The sequence below is a fragment of the Magnolia sinica genome, chromosome 10 (genome assembly GCF_029962835.1).
Source record: "Magnolia sinica isolate HGM2019 chromosome 10, MsV1, whole genome shotgun sequence".
NCBI lineage: Eukaryota > Viridiplantae > Streptophyta > Magnoliopsida > Magnoliales > Magnoliaceae > Magnolia > Magnolia sinica.
The window spans coordinates 43793629-43810403 of record NC_080582.1 but is presented as its reverse complement, the minus strand read 5'-3'; the positions used below and the strand labels follow the sequence as shown (position 1 = coordinate 43810403).

At 40.9% G+C, this 16775-nt stretch overlaps 1 protein-coding gene across 1 annotated transcript; it reads left to right on the top strand.

Annotated features, from left to right (window-relative positions):
• The first annotated feature begins 5517 nt into the window (after positions 1 to 5517).
• On the top strand, positions 5518 to 14004 carry LOC131257451 (protein NRT1/ PTR FAMILY 5.8-like). Its single transcript, XM_058258292.1, has 4 exons — positions 5518 to 5572; positions 9760 to 9977; positions 11710 to 12263; positions 13170 to 14004. Exons 1-4 carry the CDS (start codon positions 5518 to 5520, stop codon positions 14002 to 14004), a joined length of 1662 nt encoding a protein of 553 aa, XP_058114275.1.
• Positions 14005 to 16775: the final 2771 nt, after the last annotated feature.

Genomic DNA, 16775 nt, shown 5'->3' with positions numbered 1-16775 from the left:
TCACTTCCAGTTCTCACACCTCTCATCCATTGAGAATTAGGTCAAAGGAAGTTCAGATTTTGTTTTACTGAGATATCTTCCAACTGGATAAGATGGGACTCTAATTCCAGTTGTGTCATTGAATCAAGCATAGATCCCCCTGATCTTTACAAGTGGATCCTTGGAAACCCTAGTTACCACCTTTAAATTCATTAGTTTTTAATTAATCTATTCACAATTACTCTCTCAAAATATTTAAAATTAGGTTTACATCTTCTTTTAGTTCTAGTTCTACTTAATTTCAGAAACGTACAAGTTCAGTCCCTGTGGATTCGACATCGGTCTCACCGAGATTATTACTACATCGTGACCCTACACTTGGGGTTGTGAACAGTCTAACATCGGGTCTCTCTTCCTCATGGCTTATGGCAGGGGACTTCAACGCAGTTCTGTCTGTCAATGAGAGAAAGGGAGTTGGTTCTTTCGACGCTCGAAGCTCTTAAGAATTCTTGGATGGTCTCAACAAGGCAAGCTTATTCGACTCTGGTTTCACATGAAATAAATTCACCTGGTCGAATAACAAGAGCGATTAAGCATGAGTCTAGGCCAGATTAGATAGAGCCTGCTATAATAGCCTTTGGCTAAGGACTTTCCGTTCATTTCAGCTTCACCATATGTCGAGATTCAACTCTGATTACTCCCCCATGCTGCTATCTTTTCGTCCCTAGTCGAAGTCCTTCCCTAAGCCTTTTCGTTTCCAACGGATGTGGATGAGCCATGACACATTCCAACAACAAATCAGGGATGCTTGGGCAATTGAAGCAGAGGGTGATCCGCTGTAGATCCTCCTTTGCAAACTCCTCCACGTCAAAAGAGCCTTAGGGACCTGGAATAAAGAAGTTTTTGGTAATGTATTCCTCAACATCCAGCGGGCAGAGGAAGAACTTGTCAGAATAGAGGTTGCTTTGCAAGAATCAAATAATCCAAAAACCCAGTAGGAATTTAATGACGTTAATATGAACCTAGCCAAATGCGAATTGTACGAGGAGATTTTCTGGAAGCAGAAGGCCAGAATCCATTGGTTGTAAGAGGGCAACAGAAACACAAGGTTTTTCCACAAGGTTGCAACTGATCGGGCTAGGAAAATGATAATTAGAGAGATCGAACTGGATGATGGTTCAGTGGCAGCAGATCAGGACTCTATTAAAGTTGCAGTCATTGGCTTTTTCTCTTCTCTCTTAACAGGGACTCCATCTTCAATCTTGGAGCTGCTGCTGAACGTGATCCCTTCCTCTATTTCTGATGAAGACAACATTGATCTGATGGCTGATCCAGCCATGGAAGAAGTGTTGCAGGTGGTGAAAGTTATCCCTCCTGACGGAGCTCCCTGTCCTGATGGATTTGTGAGCGCTTTCTTCCAAGGGTGTTGGGAGATAGTGTGCTTCGATATCCTCCGCACATTCCGCTTCCTCTTCAATGGTGGATCTCTCCCTAGAGCATTCACAACCACCCTGCTTTGTCTTATCCCTAAAACCCAAGCCCTAGATTAGTTCGCAGACTTCCAGCCAATCAGCTTGTGTCACTGTATATACAAAGATACTCTCTAAAATCATAGTTGATAGGCTGAGTAGAGTCCTACCAAAAATCATAGATATCCATCAGGGGGCTTTTGTTTAGGGTAGAAGTATTGCAGAAAGTTGCGCCCTAACCCAGGAATTATTTAGAGACATTGACAGAAAAGTTAGAGGAGGAAACATTCTGATCAAACTGGACATGGAGAAGGCCTACGATAGGTTAGATTGGGGTTTCCTAAAGGCAGTGCTTAGGAAGTTTGGCTTTGCGAGTGGCTGGATAGAGATGGTGGAAAAATGTTGGTGTAACTCCTGGTTCTCCATTCTGGTTAACGGGGAACAGAGTGGCTTCTTCCATTCCTCTAGAGGGCTCTGTTAGGGGGATCCCATATCACCAGGGCTTTTTATTTTGGCAGCTGAAGTCCTTAGTAGAAGATTCAATCACTTGATATGTAGTGGCATCATACAACCCTTTAAAACCCGTTCTTCTAGTCCATCTATTTCCCACCTACTCTTTGCGGATGATATTATTCTACTCGCTAACGGTGGAAGTACTTCGTTGAAGCGGATTAAAGATTTCCTTAAGCAATACCAAGCTTCCTCGAGCTAGAAAATAAATCCTTTGAAGAGCTTTTTCATCCTTTCCTCCTCTCAATCTGAATCAAGAGTTAGATTAGCCCAAAGAATTCTCAGCTACAGTAGTAGCGAGCCTCCTTTCACATATTTAGGGATTCCAATCTTCAAGGGCAGGGCTAAGAGAACGCACTTTCAATCTACGCTGGAGAAGGTGTGACACCGTCTGACAGGTTGGAAAGGAAAAATCCTATCTCAAGCTGGCTGTATCACTCTTATCAAACACGTCCTTAGCAGCATTCCGGTCCACACGACGACAAAGATAGATATTCCCCATACTCTTCTAAGCGAGCTAGAAAGGGCTTCTGCTAATTTTTTTGGGGCTGGAATAATGATAGCAAGCGTTGCCACTAGGTTAATTGGAATTGCTTCTGCGCCCCATTGTCGGAAGGCGAGCTAGGGATCCAAAATCTAAACACCTTTATGCAGGCATTTAAGATGAAAATGGCTTGGATTATCCTCTTCAGGGATAAAGGCAGTGGATGGGCAGCTTTTATGAGAGCAAAATACTTTAACGATCTCCATGTTGATAGTTCAGCAAGGCTGATCCCATGGGCATCACCTCTATGGAAGCTAATTTGAAAACACTTTGCAGGTATTGTGGCAGGTTCGCGGTGGTTACTAGGCAAAGACCAATGCAACTTCTGGGAGGATGACTGGATATGCTTTGGGCTCCTTTCAGTCTAGAAGATTCAGATAGCCCCCTCTCAGCCTTAAACGCAGCTGGCCCGAGTCAGGGACTTCATTGGGCCAGAGGGCTGGAGGGACGTGAATGCAGTCAGACCTCTGCTGGCTTCTTTAGTGCTTGAGCATGTGATTGAGGAGGGATTTTGTACATCCAACTTAGAAGACAAAAGGGTGTGGGTGGCTTCCACCATGGGCGAGTTAAAAGTCGGTCAAGCCTGGTTGCTTTCTAGACCCCCAGGCCTCAAAAAACGGTGGGCAGCTTGGGTTTAACACTCAAAACTGCCCCCAAAGATCTCTCTCCTCACTTGGAAGTTAATTCATAAGGCCATCCCAGTTGACAATAGAACGCGAGTCAAAGGGCCCATTTAGCCTCAAGATGTTCATGCTGGCACACCCCCCATCCATTCCACGCAGAATCTATTGACCATCTCTTCTCCTCAGCTGAGCTCGCCTTAAAATTTTGGTCTTTCTTCCAGCCCATTTTCAAGATTCAGTCCTCCCTTCAAGATTCAGCCACCACCAGAGCCTCAAGGTGGTGGGCATTTGCAGCCTCTTCAGACCAGTTGCGCACCCTCACGGGTCTCCTCCCCTCGATCATTTTCTGGGAAATCTGGTTGTCCAAAAATGCGGCGAGATTCGAGGATACCCCTTCATGCCCTTTGAGAGTTATTTCAAAAATCCTATTTTGGGTCAACCGACTCCTCCTTTCCCTCCCTCTCCCAAAAGTCCTCAAGTATGCTTCCTCATTAGCCTTATCGTCGCTAGGCTTCAAGGCCTTACAACCTTTAAGAAGTAGATCCAGCTGATCAAATGGTCAATGCCCAAATTGGGTTGGATCAAGATTAATGACGATGGCTTGTCTCTGGGGAACCCGGGCCCTTCTGGGGGTGGGGGCGTGTGCAGAAATAGCGATGGTGAGTTTCTTTTTGCTTTCTCGTCTGGTTACAGCTTCAGATCAAACTTGCGGGTTGAGATAAGGGCCATTTGGGAGGGCCTCTCCCATTGTGTGGATTTGGGCTACAACAGAATTGAGATTGAGAGTGATTCTAAAGAAATTGTCGAAATCATTGATAGGATCTCTTCTCCCCGTTGAGCCTTAAGTTACTGGTAGCCCAGGATCAAGAGGATATTGGCTACCTTGGAGGTATCCTTCTCTCACATACCCAGGGAAGTGAATGCGTTTGCAAATGATTTAGCTAGAAGGGGCAACACTACACAATCCCGGACCCGTATCCATTCTTTTAAGGACCTGCCACAGATTACCAAAGGCTTCATTTTCCTCGACAAGGTGGGATTGGGCAATCTGAGGAACCTCTAGTTTCATTTTCTTTGTTTATTATGATAGGCGGACCCCGCCCCTTTTTGTAGTTGGGTTTGCTCGAAGTCCCTTTGTATATTTTTCTTATCAATCAAAAAATAATAATCTCCAATTAAAAAAAAAAAACTAAGTATACAATATTCTTATATCAATGACCACACACACACATATAATATATATATATAAATATATATATATATATATATATATATATATATATATATATATATATATATATATATATATATATATATTGCGCACCTTCTTATGTGAGCACCCATGCGCACTTTTGCGCACGTGTCATGGGCACTAAATCTAAATGATCCACGTGATGCAACACCTTTGAAACCTCACAAGCCCAACTTTCAACCCGATACAAAACTCTAGTGGGCCATAGAAAAAGGAAACGGTTTTCTCCCTTGATTTGCATTTCCCTTTGCCATGGCCCACCAGAATTTTGGATCAGGCTCCCACTACATTATCTTAGGAGTAGGAGTAAATATCTTTAACCTTAAGTTGTAGGATTATGTTCAACTGAGTTCCGATTTGGTTGATCATACCAATCTGTTCACATCTTGCTGACCACCCGCCTCAATCGTCTTTTCTGTCAGATGAATCATATATTTATCTTTTCTTTTGTTTTGTTTATTTCTTTGGCTGATAATTACTTTGTCGATTGTTAGGCTTATTTTGTTTATCCGTACATTTTAGTTCATTTGAGAGGCATACAAACTCAATGATTAGTGAAAAAAAGTCCTTATGGTTGTAGGCTAATGTCTATTGTCACTTTAAAAAAAGAACTCATTTCGTAACTGCTAACCCCTACCCTTTCACAAAATCCTTAAAGTGAAAAAAAGTCCTTAAGGTTCTAGCCCGTTCTTTTGTTGCCCTTCCTCAGCACCTAATCCCCTCTCTCAGTTTTCCTTCCTCTCTCCTCTCTTTTGTCTTTTATATACGATAGGCTGAACCCGCTCGTTTTATATACACGTGGCCTAGATTAATTGAATTGGCAGCAACAACGTACATGGTGTGGCCTAGAAAAAGCTTATCCTACAAATGTTGTGATCTGTGCGTCTCCTTCACGTACTAAGGTTTCGTGACCTCACAAGCCCGTTGCCTTACAATAATATCGTGACCACTTAAAGACACCAAGTGAACGTCGAACGAGCGGCCAAAACGTGCCCGTTACTCCCAATGCGATGGTGGAGCCAAAGGCATTTATTTGAAGGTAACAACTGTCTCGGACGACTTTGATCTGAGGGGTCTCTTTCCTCATTTTATATAAGTAGGTCGTTTGCTTCCATGTGGTTGCTCGTCTCTGCGATGGACATGGCTGGAGGAAGGAGATCAGTTGGGTTAAGCAAGTCATGCATTCTGGTTATAGGTAATTTTTTTTTAGAGAAATGCTTTACTGCTCTCGGATCACTATTACGTTACAGCGATTCTAGTTGCACCGGACAGTCCACATGATATATCTAGAACACATTTCATGGGCTATCATGTAAAAATTGCAACGATGTGATCTGGTCAAGATAGGTTGAGCCTTATTTTCAATGGCCATAGTTTTCCCAAGCCATGGATAGGACGGTTACGATTGACTAATGAAGGTGATAACATTTACGTGGCACATGAAATGTGTGTGGGACCTAATGACCCGTCTAGATCAGTGGATTGGATTAAGTGTCCAAATGCAACTAGGAACTCATTTCATCATATTTTTCTCTTTAACCCACTCTTCAAGATGAATTATATGAGACATGCATGGCATCCTCCGGCCAGTTTTGAGGTGTGATCCAGACCATTGAAATATGGATCCCATGCAGAGCGTGCCCTTAAAAGGCTATATAATTATAATCCTTTGATGGGTGGGTTATGATCCAAATGGATTATTAAGAGAATAATACCAATGCTTTAGAATTGGAGTTGGTCCGGACAGTTGGACCAGAACCATCAGATCAATGGACATTAATAGACTTTCTTTAGCATCCAAAAGTTAAGTAACTGATTGATAAGTAGGATAATTGATTTTGGGTCTATAACATGGATAGTCTAGATGATGCACTAAGGCTTTCAAAGCAAAAGCACAACCGCATATAATTGACAAAAGAAGAGAATGTGGGCCCACCTAAATTTTTTAATGTATGAATGTGGGGGATCACACACGCTGTCCAGATTCCAGTGGACAGATTATGGATGTAGCACACATAATAGCATAAAAGTGAAAAATGGTTTCACAAAAACTATTAATAAGCTATGTTAATGGTAAATGGGTACTAGTCGACATTTGGGCCTACTATTTTGTGGTCCAGGGTCATCATCAAGTGGGCCCATAATGTATCGAAAATGACACTTATTGAGAACAAAAAGAAAATAGTCAGGCCCGGAAGTAAGCCCATTCCTTAAGCCCAACTCAAACACATTCTTCTTCTTCTTCTTTCTTTGTTAGGTGCTGTAGAAACCCATCACTTCTTTTGGCAGCTTCCTCTCTTCCTCTATTATTATCTTTATTATTATTATTATTATTACTTGGCATAACTTGGCATAAACGGACACCGCTGCGTACTTCGACCACCTTTCCTTGTACTACTCTTCGGACGCGGATTACGTGGTGTTGCCAACGCCTCCCCAACCGTGGTGTGATGATGTTTTGGGCGCTTGTATGTGGGATGATGATACCCACCGGGAAATCTTAGGGCGCTTTTATGTGGGATAATGATATCCACGCCGTCCATCCATTTTTTCAGCTCATTTTAGGGTAATAAAGTGAAAAATTGAAGCAGATCCGAAGCTCAAGTGGACCACACCACAGGAAATAGTTGGATAATGATACCCACCGTGAAATCTTCCTAAGGCCTACCGTAATATTTGTTTTCCATCCAACCTGATGATAAGGCCACACAGAACTGGACGAAGGGAAAACACAAATATCTACTTTGATCCAAAACTTTTGTGGCCCCAATAAAATTTCCTATGGTGTAGTCCACTTGAGCTTTGGATCTGCTTCATTATAGGATTCACAACTAAAACTGGCTGGAAAAATAGATGGACAGTGTGGATATAAACACATATATCACCGTGGGCTCATAGTGCCCAACACATCAATACACCATTACTGGGGGTGGTGTTGATCCTCGTCCTCCTCTATTTTCTACTAATTGACATAGATTTCCTGCAAAAGCCCTTCCCCAGTGGGGGAAGCTAGGTGGGGCCCACTGTGATGTTGGTGAGAACTCTACTCAATTCATAGTTTTGCAGATCCAAAACTCAAATGAGCCACATAACATGAAAAAGTCATGAGTAAGGAAATGCCTATTATTGAAACGTCCCTGCTCCCCCATGATGCTTATATGCCATCCCTTTATAAGTTCATTCCTTCTGTATATACTAAAAACACAAAAATATTAGCCTAATCCAAAAGTTCCATGGCCCTAAGAATGTTTCAACAGTGGTCGTTCCCTTGAGTTTTAGAATTGCCTCATTTTTTAGTCCACGTGTTAACATGACTTGATAAAACAAATGGACGGAGTGGATTCCTCAGAAACATCACGATGGCCCCACCTAGCTACCCGTTGCACGAAGTTGGTGCCAAAGCTTCGCAGAAGCTACTCCAGTTGGAATTTAGGTGGGGCCACCATCACATTTGTGAGAAATCAACCCGTCCATCTATTTTGCCACCTCATTTTAAGAAACAGCAAAAAAAAAAAAGGGCAGATCCAAAACTCAGGTGGGCGACACGAAGGAAATAGTGAAAAGGAAAATTCTTACTGTTGAAACATTTTTGGGGTCCACCGTGATGTTTATATGCCATCCAAACCGTTAATAAGGTCACTTTCACTTGGATAAACTTCTTTGGCCTGACGATTGTTTCAATGGGAGACATTTAATTCCCAATTTTTCCTATCATGTGGCCCACTTGAGTTTTTGATCTGTGATCTCATAACCCAAAATGAGGTGGAAAAATGGATGGACGGGTGGATTCCTAACAAACATTATGGTGGGGCCCACCTAGCGTCTGACCACAGGTTTTGCAGTCAGGGTCGCTGACAATATTCCATATGCCATCCCTTAGACCAAAAACTAAAAAAAGATAGAAGCATGTCCCAGGTGATCACAGATGTATGGATTATAATTAAAAAAAATATTAAATAAATGAAATATAGATCTCAGACGCCACTTACCTTGATGCAGTGGTCAGTGTTGATCCTTATAAATTGGAGATCCGTTGATGTGGATGCTCTGGTACCACTATTTGATGGAACATGTAGGTGGGTTCACAAGATCAATGGTATCTAAACGATCAAAGGATGGACCTTACTAAAGTTAAAGATGGACAATTCTCATCCAGCCACGTGTCAAATTATTATGGTAATGAGATGGAGCTTATCCACGCCTCTTGTTTACAGTTAGGATAATCGAAAGATATAATTAATGGTTTAGATCATGTAAGAGAGCATTATTGTCAAATAGGTATTCTCTCATTTTCTCTCACTTTTCTCTCTAATATTGTTTAAAGATTCTCGCCTTTCACCAAGGGAATGCTCTCTTATCTCAGAGGAGTTGATTGAGATCATTTTATTCATTTCTTATTTAATCTCCATAACCTAATATGGTATAAATTTGAGAGAAGGATATGCACTCAGAGATCATTCGAAGAAAAACCGTATAGGATCCACCCATTCATGGTTGCTCACAAGCCTAAATCCAACATATACCTGGTCTAGGGAACCATATATAGCATTGTGTTAATGGTACAAGGCCTTGGAATCTCCAAAAATGGAGTTACTCTTAACATGTTGGCTTTTTTTTGGCCTTGAGCTATTTATAGTCACTGAATTTATCAGTATTGATGTGCGTAACATCAAAATTTTCTTTCCTACTTGAATTGACGTGTTATGTCAATTACAAATGCCACTAATCACTTGAGTTTCCGGTTGCCCTAATATGTTAAAAACCACCGCAGATGATAAAAGGGTGAGACCGAAAAATTATCTGACAGAATTGTTAGAAATGGCATATATGCGTTATGATGATATAATGAGTTTTGAAGGGGTTTCATAATTTTTATATTATTGTTTAGGGGTAATCTTGATTATAAAGAAATATTTTGATTGATTGCATGCATGCATACAAGGATCACCACTTTGAGAGGTACAAGTCTTGGTTGACTAACAGCAGTATTTTGTGAACAATCTGCATATTGGATCACTATAATAGGAATGTCTTCATTAAAAGAAACTATAATTAGAATGATTTCAATATTGGGCGGTATGCACACCCAAAAATCAGGTCAATCCAACTTTCAAGTGGGTCACACCATTACAAAACAATGAACAACCATCTAAAACCCTCCAAGTTCATGTGGGTCCCATCTAATGGTAAAGTTCGACCTGATTTTTGGGACATCTCATTGCCGGGGTACCAGGGTGAAAGGATGAATGGCATACAAACAACACCATGGTTGCATCCCAAGCACCAACAAGTTGTGTGTGAGAGCATATCTCTCACTCTCTAGCCATGTAACAAAGAATACAAGTTTTTCTTATGAACTAGCTGTTTTTGGTTGACTTATAGTGGTGGCTAGTGTGGAGAGATTTGCATATAAGGGAGTGGTTTCCAACCTAGTGACCTATCTGACGGATGTTGTAAAGATGAGCAACTCCTCGGCTGCCAAAAGTGTTAGTAACTGGTGTGGGGTCACTTCCATGCTACCACTCATCGGAGCATTTCTAGCTGACTCTTATTGGGATCAACATTCTACTATCTTGATCTCTTCCTTTCTCTACATGGCGGTATGATTCTTTCTCATTCTAACATGTATATAACTCTTATCTCTCTTGATTATTTTCATTATGTTAATGAGACTTAATTTCATTATGTATTGAGAGAGGGAGGGGGGGAAGTAAAAGAGTTCATTTTGCCTCTGTCACCACTCATGATTCCAGCATGTCGCCAGCCCCAGGGTCTGGCATGATGAGATGGGCTAAAGATCATCTGTATATATTGATGGTCACAATCATCCATTCAACATATAAGTTTAATTTGGTGGCCCTTATGATATGAAATCAAAACTTGCATGGTCCCGCTAGTTGGATATTTCAACATGTCCGACCTAGTTGGCAGCGACACATGCTGGCTCTTGAGTTGAGACAGGCAAAACGAGCTCATTGTAAAAAGCATGTCTTGTTGATGGATAACAGACAGTCCTTTGAATGGAAAAACCTCATCGAAATCTGGGCCGAGAGCTACCCCAGGCCGGCCCATTGACAGCCCTAATTATAGCATGAATAGAGAAGGATTTTAATCCTCATAAAACAATCAACTGTTCATGCTTCCCAGGAAAAATGTCTACTCAATCAAATAGTTGGGCTTGAATTTCAAATTTCACCTCAGCTATATATGCTTGAATTTCAAATTTCACCTCAGCTATATATGCTTGCTAGAGCTACATTTATAGTGAAAAAACCTGAAAACTCCAACTCCACTTGATGTTCATTTTGGTCTTCTAGTCAATTCAACCCTATATTGATGATTTCTAATCAATAGTAAATAATAATGAACTAAAATAGCAGGAATAGTGAGAAATATTTAAAGGGTTTTTCTGTGGTCCCCACCTTCATGGGGATGGTTAGCAACCTTCCCAAACCTTTTAAATGGTACACGGGGTGACCTATTGTGAATTTGAACCATTTATTCATTCATGTAACTAGAAGCAAGCCATGGTGCAAGAACCATGCATTCTAATATTTTGAAAGAGGTCAATTTGTTACAACCATTCATTGTTTATGAGCTATAAATCACATTATTAGAATCATCAAATCAAAATATTACATTAGAATTGTAAAAAATAGAAAGTGGGCCTATTTTATTTCTCCAGTCAATCTTAAATGTCTATTTTCATGCTATTGGTGGGAAGCTTAGGATCACCCAATTAGCATGATTTTGCACCATGGCTTGCTTATAGTTGTATGAATGAATGAATAGTTGGGATTGACACTAGCTCATCCCGTGTGCCATTTAAAATGTTTGACGATGTTGTTAAGGTCCTTCGTGGGGACGTTAGCAGAGCCCATATTTAAATTAGTCATTTTCTTGGGTCATTACTCATGCCTCAACAGCAGACTCACAAGAATTTCAACATGAGGTCATGGGTTCTGGGTATCCATTGTGGTGTGAGTGTGGGGAGTGTGAGTAGTGTGTTTTAAAAAAATAGTTATTTTCTTGTGGTGGTATTATAAAATAAGAAAGTAAACATGTTCTCGTTGCATAGCTTGGTGGTTGAGTGCTCCTAGCCTCTTTAAAGAGGTTGTGGGAAACTCAAAGAATCTCTTTGTGATTCGGACAAGTCACTCTCATATTCTAGTTTCCAGGTGGCTCAGCTTGAAATTTTGCTGAATCAAGTTGACTCGGTTGAGTTTCAAGTCAAGTCAGCGAGTTTTACAACTATGGTTACATTCCTTTGTTCGCAGCAACAATGGACTTATTTTTTATTTTCTTTCTTCATTTTTTTTCCCTTCTATACAGGGGCTTGTTGCATTGACGATGTCGGCATTGTTGTTGGCATGGACTCCTATAAGCAAGACCATAACTTATCTTTCCCTCTTCTCTTCTCTCTACTTGATTTCTTTTGCGCAAGGTGGATATAATCCATGCTTGCAAGCGTTTGGGGCAGGTCAGTTGGAGAACATGGAGGGTGAGGGTGAAGGGTCGCCTTTTAGTGGGATTGACGATGGTGAAAACCCTAACACTAATAACAATGAGAAAAAGAAGAGTTTGTTCTTCCAGTGGTGGTACTTTGGTGTGTGCACCGGAAGCCTCTCGGGGGTCACACTTATGTCCTACATCCAGGATACGTTTGGTTGGGGTTGGGGATTTGCCATCCCCACCATTGGAATGGCCATGTCTATAGCATGCTTTTCTTGTGGTACCAGGCTTTTTGTGCATAGGAACAAGTCCAAAGTTGTGGATACACCCATCCATACCACGATCCAATCAGTGAAGGCAGCAGCAAGGAAAATGTTCACTGGTAGTATCATCACCTTTCCAAGGAGGGATGATACAAATGTTGTCGAGCTCGAGTAAGTTCCCCACCTCACCAACAGCCCAGATGGTGTCCATAGGGGTCTCAAACCTGAGTCATGCTGGACCATATGCGTGTTAACCAGGTAGGTTAGGGGGTTGTTTGGGTTCAAGTGAAGTTGTATCAGCATAAACAGCCTGTTTGTGATTTGTCAAATCTATTTAGGTATTTAATGTTTTTTTTAAAAAAATAAAAATAAAAAATTTTAAAGATAGAATAACAATGAGAATAAGTTATCCTTAATTATAAACAGAGAACAACATGTTTCATATACATGCGTGATATATGCCAAATATACACAAGATGCAATTATCCAAAGTGTCCCATATGTGCTCATGCGCCACCATAAACTTTGAGTCCTTAAAATGTGTCACTTGTGTCAATGTATGTATGCATTACGAAAAGTTACATTTACCACCATCTACATTAAGCTCCTCATATGTGCTACAATGCATCTTTACTCCCTATTTCAACATTTTGAAAAAGTAATAAAATATAACTAGTCCTAACAGCATTGTCTAAGAATAATCCGTTCTCACATCATCAGACCTAAACAGCTTGTGCTAACACAACTTCACTGGCATCCAAACAGCCCCCGGGTGTGATGGTCTACCCGATTAATGGACAGGTCATCTACGTAGTGGGATCCAGCTTACCCATTGCTCCCATGTATTGTAAGCGAGGAGAGGTGCTATTGGCTTGCCAAGCATCTGGAAGATAATGGTACTTTGGTCATCAAAGTGCGCCACAAGTTGGTTCCAAACCATGTATATGAGCCGGCTCCAGAATCAAACAGGCCCATTTATTACTTGGGCCACACTGCATGAAAGAACAAATTGAGACAGCATGTAAAAATAGATGGCTAAAACAAGGATGTTAATACAAGCTTGTTCCTTGCTTGTAGGCTACAAAATCATAAACCCCTCCGAGATGATTTCAATGAACCTGAAAGCTTGGATAAGAACTCAATTCCCACCGCACGGATTCAGCCTGGAGACATGAAAGCTGTCCTTAGGCTGTTGCCAATATGGGCGATGCTTCTGATGTTTGCTGTCATCTTTCAGCAACCATCCACATTCTTCACAAAACAAGGAATGACAATGAAGAGGAACATTGGAAAAGACTTCATGATACCACCGGCGACACTCCAAAGCACAATAACAATCTCCATCATACTGCTAATGCCATTTTATGATAAGCTAATAATCCCAATCTTCCGTTTAATTACTCGAACTGACAAGGGAATCAATGTGCTACAGAGGATGGGTATTGGGATTTTCCTATCAGTCATTTCAATGGTTGTGGCGGCGCTTGTTGAATCGAAGAGGTTGGAGATTGCTCAAAAGGTTCCGAACATTACTCAATCATCACAAACCGAAACAGTGCCCTTGAGCATTTTCTGGTTGGTACCTCAATATGTTCTTTTGGGGATTTCTGATGTTTTCACAGTCGTTGGAATGCAGGAATTCTTCTATAATGAAGTTCCTAACGGAAGGAGAACTACAGGCATAGCCCTCTATCTTAGTGTCTTTGGGGTGGGCAGCTTTCTCAGTGCTATTTTGATCTCTATCATTGAGATGGTCACAGAACTGAGTGGACAGAAACATAGATGGTTTTCAGATAACCTGGCAGAAGCTCGCCTAGACCATTACTACTGGCTGTTGGCTCTATTATGCACTGTGAGCTTGTTCTTGTTTGTCCTGTTGTCTAAACATTACCTTAGTAGCAATGCTTTATGATAGAGGATCTTCATCGGCATCTTAATTAAGTATGATACAATCATCTTTGCATCAAGTTCAGTTTTATGGCTATTGGAATGGCTATTAGCCTTTCCTTCCACAATAATCAACGATTGACAACAGGCCAAATGAGCTGATAAAACGGATGGATGGTGTGGATAAGACCCATACATTAGGAAGGCATCCCTAACTGAAAAATAAAAATGATAAACAAGACACAATTTTGGGAAAATGTGTCTCTTGCTTCTCCCTTAATTTGAAACAAAAGAAAACAAGTACAGTCAAATAAAAATACCAAGGACTGGAAACCTTTTTAATTGTTCTAGGCTTTTAAAAATTGTCTAACTATCACACTAAAAAAAAAAAAAAAAAACACACATAGCACACTTGAATTTCATCACAATGGATACTTAAACCCATGATCTCATGTTTAAATTCTTGTGAGTCTACCACTCAGGCATGAGTAAGACTCACACTTTCATGTGGCTTGATTATCATATAAATGAGATCATATTCACACTAAGAAATATCTTACCAAAAGGCTATCATTGACCCTGGAAAACATAGAATATTCCATGCTATAACCTCGTATAAGTCCTTGATTATATTTTATAAGAAAATTTTTGATTTAAAAGGCAAAAATAAAGTGAAATTAATCCGTTACATGGGACTGAGTAAAACAGTGCAATTGATTTATAAAAGTCTTAATTTATGTCATTCATCTTCAAACTGTCCGCGGCTGTCCCATCCCAAAAAGTTACTGATAGCGTTAACTCATATAGCTACAAAAATTTAACAGTATGTCTACCTTGCCGTGAAGCACTTCAGGGACCTCAGACAAAGAGGGCGTCCAGCCGCTCTACAGTTGAAGGGAGCAGATTGGATCTTACCTAGGTAAGACCTTAGTGGGCGTTATCCTTACCGTGTGGGCCCCACCTTGATGAATATGTTATATATCCACGCCTCCCATCTGGTTTTTCAGCTCATTTTAGGGTGTTATGCAAAAAATTAAGCAAATCCAAATCTTTTCTGGTGGACGATCCTCCTTCAATGGCATCGAAATGTGTTCAATGTCATCGACAGGTTGAGTTCAACAACTTCTAAATTCTGCACTTTAAACACTCAATTTTCTTCCTTCTTCACTTACTTTTCTTAGATCTTGGACTCTTGAAATCTTCAATCTTGGTCTCCAAAGATCCCCCTTGCCTTGGTAATTATTGAGTATCAATTCTCATGCTTTTAGCATCCTTTTTACCTTAAGCTCCTGAAATCACATCGCAAGACAAACATGTTCATAAAACCAATGTATAAACAGGGAAAAATATGCAATATTTGACACTCAGCACAAAGCTGAGCCGGTAGGCCAAGAAGGTTGCCTACTCGCCAGATGCGCCATATTCCGCAGGACCCTTGATCTTCCACCTAAGACCTTCGAGTTCCTGAGAATAGTCCCCCGCAAAGCTGCAAAATTGAAAGGTATAATGGAGTTATTAAAAAGGGGTGATATTCACAAGATTTAAGTAAAATAGAGAAAGATGGAAGATGTACTGCAAGTCTCTTCTAAAATGGACGAGCCAGGTAAGGTGCGAGACGGATCTGGATATCGGGGAACTTCGCCATCTTTATGAATAGTTTGATGGTGGTCTCTGAGACTTTCGGCTGGCGGTTATTGAGCGAGAAGTGTGCAAACTCCTCATTCGTGGGTACATAATCATAAAAAAAAAAAAGAAAAAGAAAAAAGAAAAAAAAGTGGCCTGTTATGGGAAGGCTTGCCATTCGGTGAAGATCCCATAATGTGATACTGACTTCGCCCAACGGGAGATGAAATGAGTTGGTTGTCGGGCACTAGTAGTTGTGGAAGCCCTTGAACATGGTCACATCCTTGCAGAAATGGTCTGATGTGACATCAATTGCATTCAAGAGATCGACTTTGATTAGAATGTATGAATGTTTCTTGATTATCGTCGTGGCTCAGGCACTGTAGTAGTTATGGGTGGACAGGAAGTCGCGTGTTTGAAATTCTTCGGTACCCTACAAAGAATTCCAAGTCCGAAAATGTTGCTACATTGTCTCAAAGAAGTGAGTCGGGTAGAGAGTATAATAATTATAACATGGTAATAAAAATCTCATTAGAGAGATTTTGCTAGTCCTTTGCCGTGAGCCCTTATCCAATAGAAGACCTTCTAGAATTTGCAGCTCCCTCATAGCCCATTTGGTAGTGTAGAGGACCCTATTGTGCGTCATCTGGTCGGTAGGCTCACCATAAAGGATTGAAAGATGATGACGAAGGTTCATAGGTATAATGATCATCTTGTCTTTGAAGGGGTTGCTAAACTTGACATTTCTTGGTGCACCTTTATACAATCCAATCTTCGATTGTTTCTTTTTCGCGAAAGATGGAGGTGGAGTTGATTCTCTAACAGACGATTGAGAACTGTCCATCCTTTGCAGCCAAATTTCTCAATTTGCCTCCTGGCCTTCTCTCGAAGGCCTTTCTAATAGGGCTGGACAAGAGGGCTATGCGATCGGAGAAATTTACGATTGGAAGGTTGGGCTCTTTGAAGAGGGATAAATGTTTCGTTATGGTCTTAACCCTCTAGTTGGGGCGATCCTCGGCTTGGGAGGATTGAGGGTTCTCGGGCTCAAGTTGTTGAGAGGAAGTCATGTGTTCTTGGGAAGCGCCAGATGGTCTCTTGCTTCTTGCCATGAAGTATGAATATAAGAGAGAATGGGTTAAAAATTTAGGCAGAATCTCAACACTTCGAAAATTT